This window comes from Nicotiana attenuata, unplaced genomic scaffold, assembly GCF_001879085.1.
Source record: "Nicotiana attenuata strain UT unplaced genomic scaffold, NIATTr2, whole genome shotgun sequence".
Classification (NCBI taxonomy): Eukaryota; Viridiplantae; Streptophyta; class Magnoliopsida; order Solanales; family Solanaceae; genus Nicotiana; species Nicotiana attenuata.
The window spans coordinates 127,738-131,969 of NW_017671575.1; the positions used below are offsets into that span (position 1 = coordinate 127,738).

The 4,232-nt window shown below is 37.6% G+C and overlaps 1 protein-coding gene across 1 annotated transcript; it reads right to left on the bottom strand.

Moving 5' to 3' along the window:
• Positions 1-259: 259 nt before the first annotated feature.
• Positions 260-3,812, bottom strand: LOC109209067 (zinc finger CCCH domain-containing protein 14). Its single transcript, XM_019372237.1, has 3 exons — positions 3,644-3,812; positions 1,903-2,624; positions 260-1,135 (listed from the first exon to the last, which is right to left on the bottom strand). The coding sequence occupies exons 2-3, from the start codon at positions 2,617-2,619 to the stop codon at positions 830-832; spliced, it is 1,023 nt and encodes a 340-aa protein (XP_019227782.1). The 5' UTR covers positions 2,620-2,624; positions 3,644-3,812; the 3' UTR covers positions 260-829.
• Positions 3,813-4,232: the final 420 nt, after the last annotated feature.

Genomic DNA, 4,232 nt, shown 5'->3' on the forward strand with positions numbered 1-4,232 from the left:
CAGATGTTGGGGTGTGAGGTAAATATACAATGGGCCCACTGTAATCATGATGAACATGGGCTTTCAAAGGGTAAGAAAGTCTGCACAATTAAAATGTATACACAGTAACTACAGTTACTAAATAACGTGAACCAATCGAAACAAGTCTTTCGCATTAATTACCCAAAACATCCTCCACTGCTAAGCAGGGATGTCGACGAAGAGATGTCTTCTTGAGCAGCTTCACTCACTTCTTATATAGTAAAACACTTTTTAGGAAACTACTATTTCATTTTAAATACAACTTTTTTATTACAACTAATACAAAAAATATGTAACTATTTCAAATATATTTAGAAGTGAATATGTATGCATAAACCACGTGGCAATTGGGCAGACTGCTGTATCAAACAGTTTATGATCATCACAAAGATTTTGAACACCCACTTCTGTTCCATGCTCTTGCCCTTTTGTCCTTCAGCTCTCAGACAATTGATAACATGCTCAACATGAATACTTGAAAAATTAGCTACAAAAGTAATTTGCGCAATTGAACAACCCAAAAAAGCTTTAGAATTTCCCTAGCTGTATATCAAGTACAAACTCCAAATATCTAGTCTGTAATATTTCTATTTGCAGTGTGGGTGGGGTTGGGTACCATTCAAAATAGAATTGTCATCACATAATCCTGTCCTCTCCGGTTCCTCATATACGTTTATTCACGAAACTATTTTCATCTTATTGCTTTTTGGGGATTTACGGATATGGGAAATTGAACCATGGCATAGGATGTAAGTTTTGCACCTAAGACTTCATAGATCGGAACAATTGAAGAAATCGAGTCAGAGAATCAGAACAGGCTGGGACCTGTGCGTCGCTCTTCCTCAGTGAGGGAGTGACGGAAGTGGCAACGGTGACCATAGGGGCACATATCACCAGCTAGGACCATTCGGCAGACCTCTGTCTTGTAGCGTGGATGCCTGATCACTGGGCGCAACTCTGTGATACCATGAGCGAACTGACAATTTTCTCCATAAGGGCACGTCCCAGTCTCCTGCCATTTGTTGCAAAGCTCTGTCTTGAGCATCCCTTGGTTGTAGACTTCAAACTCCACTGCCTCCTCTTCCTTCTTACTTCCTGGAACATACACTCTTTGCTGCTCCACACCACACGTCACCCACAAAAAAGAAAAGAAAAAAACTCAGACTATCAATCAAATTTGCATTGCACCGACTTCTAAGTCAAAAAAAAAAAGGAGTACTTAACAATTGACACATTAGATGAAACTGAAATTGTATTGCAAACTCTGAGCAGCTTTACCCCTCTTTTAATTCATGTTTTTTCTACCTGTTTTTTGACTATCTAGTGACTAGTCGTGGCTACACGTTCTTAAATTTAATATAAACTTACTAGTATTACCTTTCAATGATCACGTCAGATAAGATCATCGATGCCATTGGCTTATTGGTCTTGTGAACTTAACAATGAAAATTCTTACTTAAGTGAACTTATGTTCATCAATGTCTTGGGAAGGACAGATTCTTTCTGCAGCGTTTCCAGCTCTGTAATCCTATCAACAACTTTGACATCTAAATCAACATGAACATTTTACTGCACCGTTTGTTTCTTCAATTAAGTTAATAAATAAGAAGTTGGTTGTTATCAACAATCATAATATTTCAAAGCTCATAGGGTCAGCTAATACATTGGTCTTGAGTGATGTTTGCTTTTATGTTATATTAAAGTCACAGTTGTCTTGTCAATACCTTATGTCTATTTCCAAATTTACCCATTTAAATGTCAAAGACGTTTTACTTAAAAAAAAAAAAAAAAGAATAATCAAACCAATATCACAGTTCACAAGATCACTTAGAAATTAACCGATTATATTGAGAGATGAATAAGAAATAGTATTAGGCTTACGGATTCGGCAAGGGGTGGATTCGTGGCTTTTTGGCGAGTTTTTCCCTGGCTAGGGCCTTCATTCTTTCCACCTTGTGCTTTCAACTTGAGATAACCACTTGAGCGGACAGAAATACTCTTCGGGAGGGAGACTCGTTCGACGTTCCTTCGCTCAGGCCGGTTCGGTTCAATGACGTTTCCAGGCCTAATGTTCGGAGGTCTGGGATCAGAGATTTGAGCATCACGGTTGGCTCCAAGACCAAAACGATTGAAATCAGAGAGAAGGCAGTTTTGGATAGTGGCCTGCGTAAGGAGGCTGAGGCGTCGATCCAAATCGGAGTTAACTAGCCGGAGAGATTCATTCTCCTGGTGAAGAGCTTCAACTTCTTTGATAGATTCCTGGAGATGTGCGAGGCAGAGAGTGTAGCGATTGTAGAGCTGCTGGTACTCGAGAATGTAGCTAGCTTGGTGGAGGCGGTCATCGGTGGCGATGTCGTCAATATCGTCAAAGGAGGTTAGGGAAGGGGAATTTGAGCTGCGAGAGAAAGTTGAGTAGAAGTTTGGGGTGAATTCAGAGGAATCAAATTGGTGAGTTGAAGTAGGTGAGAGAAATGGATTGTGAGCCACGTGTGGTGAAGTTGCATCAGAGCAGGTATAATTTTTGTTGCCGGATGGGACTGTAGCTGCATCGGCGGTGCTGCTGTTGAGGCCATCACTTGAAGGATTCTCGTTCTGCATTTTTGCTGATAACAGAGTATAAGTGGAAAATGATCAGTAATTACAAATAATATTCCGAACAATCAATTATACCAGAAAAATTGAAACACACTTGATCTAGTATAACGAATTTACCCAAATTGAGCAGAACAAGTACTGAAAACTAACAAACTAACGGATATTCACAGAGATACTCCACCTTAAAATCACATAAAACCTTCTTTTCACCGACAATCACATAAAAGCTAATTGAAGCATAACAGACACAGACGTAGAAGTAAGCATACAGCTTATTCACTTGAAATAAAAAATGATCGGTAAATTCAGAAAGCATTCTAAAACAGTCAACAATGAAAATTTCAAGTACATTTGATCTTCTGTAGTTCAATTTTTCCAAAATTGCACAGAACAGTAACTCAAAAGCAACTGAGGTTCAAACAGATAGAAACCTAGCGATTACATAAATGAATAAAACGAAACAGACAGAGAAACGTAAGAAATACTAATCAAGTCGCATCTGATGAAAATTCTAATAGATTATATCACGAAGAGGAATAAAAACATTTTGCTGCGAGCTAAAGTGGAATATGTCGGTAGTTTAAGATCAACGTTCCAAAACAATCAATACCGGCCTTCATCCACAGCTCATCTCGATTACTGAATTTTCCAGAATTAAACAGAATAAGTAGTACTTAAAAGCAACGGAAATTCACATAGATATAGAATGTAGCAATCGCATAACAGAAATCGAAGCATATCAAACTAGAAACGCAAGGATAAGCAAACGGCATCTGATGGAATGCAAATTGGAATCACGAAGAGTAGAAAAGGCACCGCAATCTAGCATAATAAATTTCGCAAAAATCTCACAGATCAAATACTTACTAAACAACGAGAATTCGCAGTAGATATTTAAACTAGCAAGCACATAACACTAATTGAAGCAAGATAAAAAAAACAGAAACAAGAAACAAAATAGGCAAATCGCATCAATTGAAAATGTCAAATGAAAATCACGAAGAGGAGAAAAAGCACCAGAATCTACCTGAAGACAGTCGTCGTAGTAAGATGGAGCTGCGTAATTCGTACTTCAGGGAAGAGATGTCCGGAGAGTTGACAGAGTAGCAGAGAAAGCAATTAAGGTCTTCGTCCAGTGGTTGAGACAAAGCACAACTCGTGCTTGGGATTACCAATATTATATAATAGTTCCTGGTAGCAAGAACTTTGCTTGCTTTGGTCACAAGGCGCGGAAATTTTAAACGCCCAAAGTGGATTTCAAATATAATCATAGTGTAAAAATTACACATCAAGTCCTTTAACACGTAGTAATAGTTATTGAGTTTTTAAGTTCTAAGCACTGAAAACGAAAATCAAGTTTTTTATTCGACAATTATATGTAAAACTCTATTATTACAGCTTAAAATTCGTCATAAACCTTTTTACACTGTATATATAACTTAAATCCGTCCATTATAAGTAACATTAGAAACCTGAAATTCTAGAAAATAAAGCCGATATAATATTTTAATTAAATACACTAGTATTGTAAAAACTTTACACCGTGTGGATAAAAATCAAATCGTTTTCAATACCGTTATGGGAGAATGAAAATGTAAGGGTCAGCTTGACCTACC

What these genes read in the sequence shown, in the direction of transcription:
- LOC109209067 (XM_019372237.1), bottom strand. Translation starts at nt 2,619, where the DNA reads ATGCAGAACGAGAATCCTTCAAGTGATGGCCTCAACAGCAGCACCGCC. An exon ending in ATCCACCCCTTGCCGAATCC is followed by an intron (nt 1,136 to 1,902) that starts GTAAGCCTAATA and finishes GGTGTGGAGCAG; the next exon opens with CAAAGAGTGTATGTTCCAGG.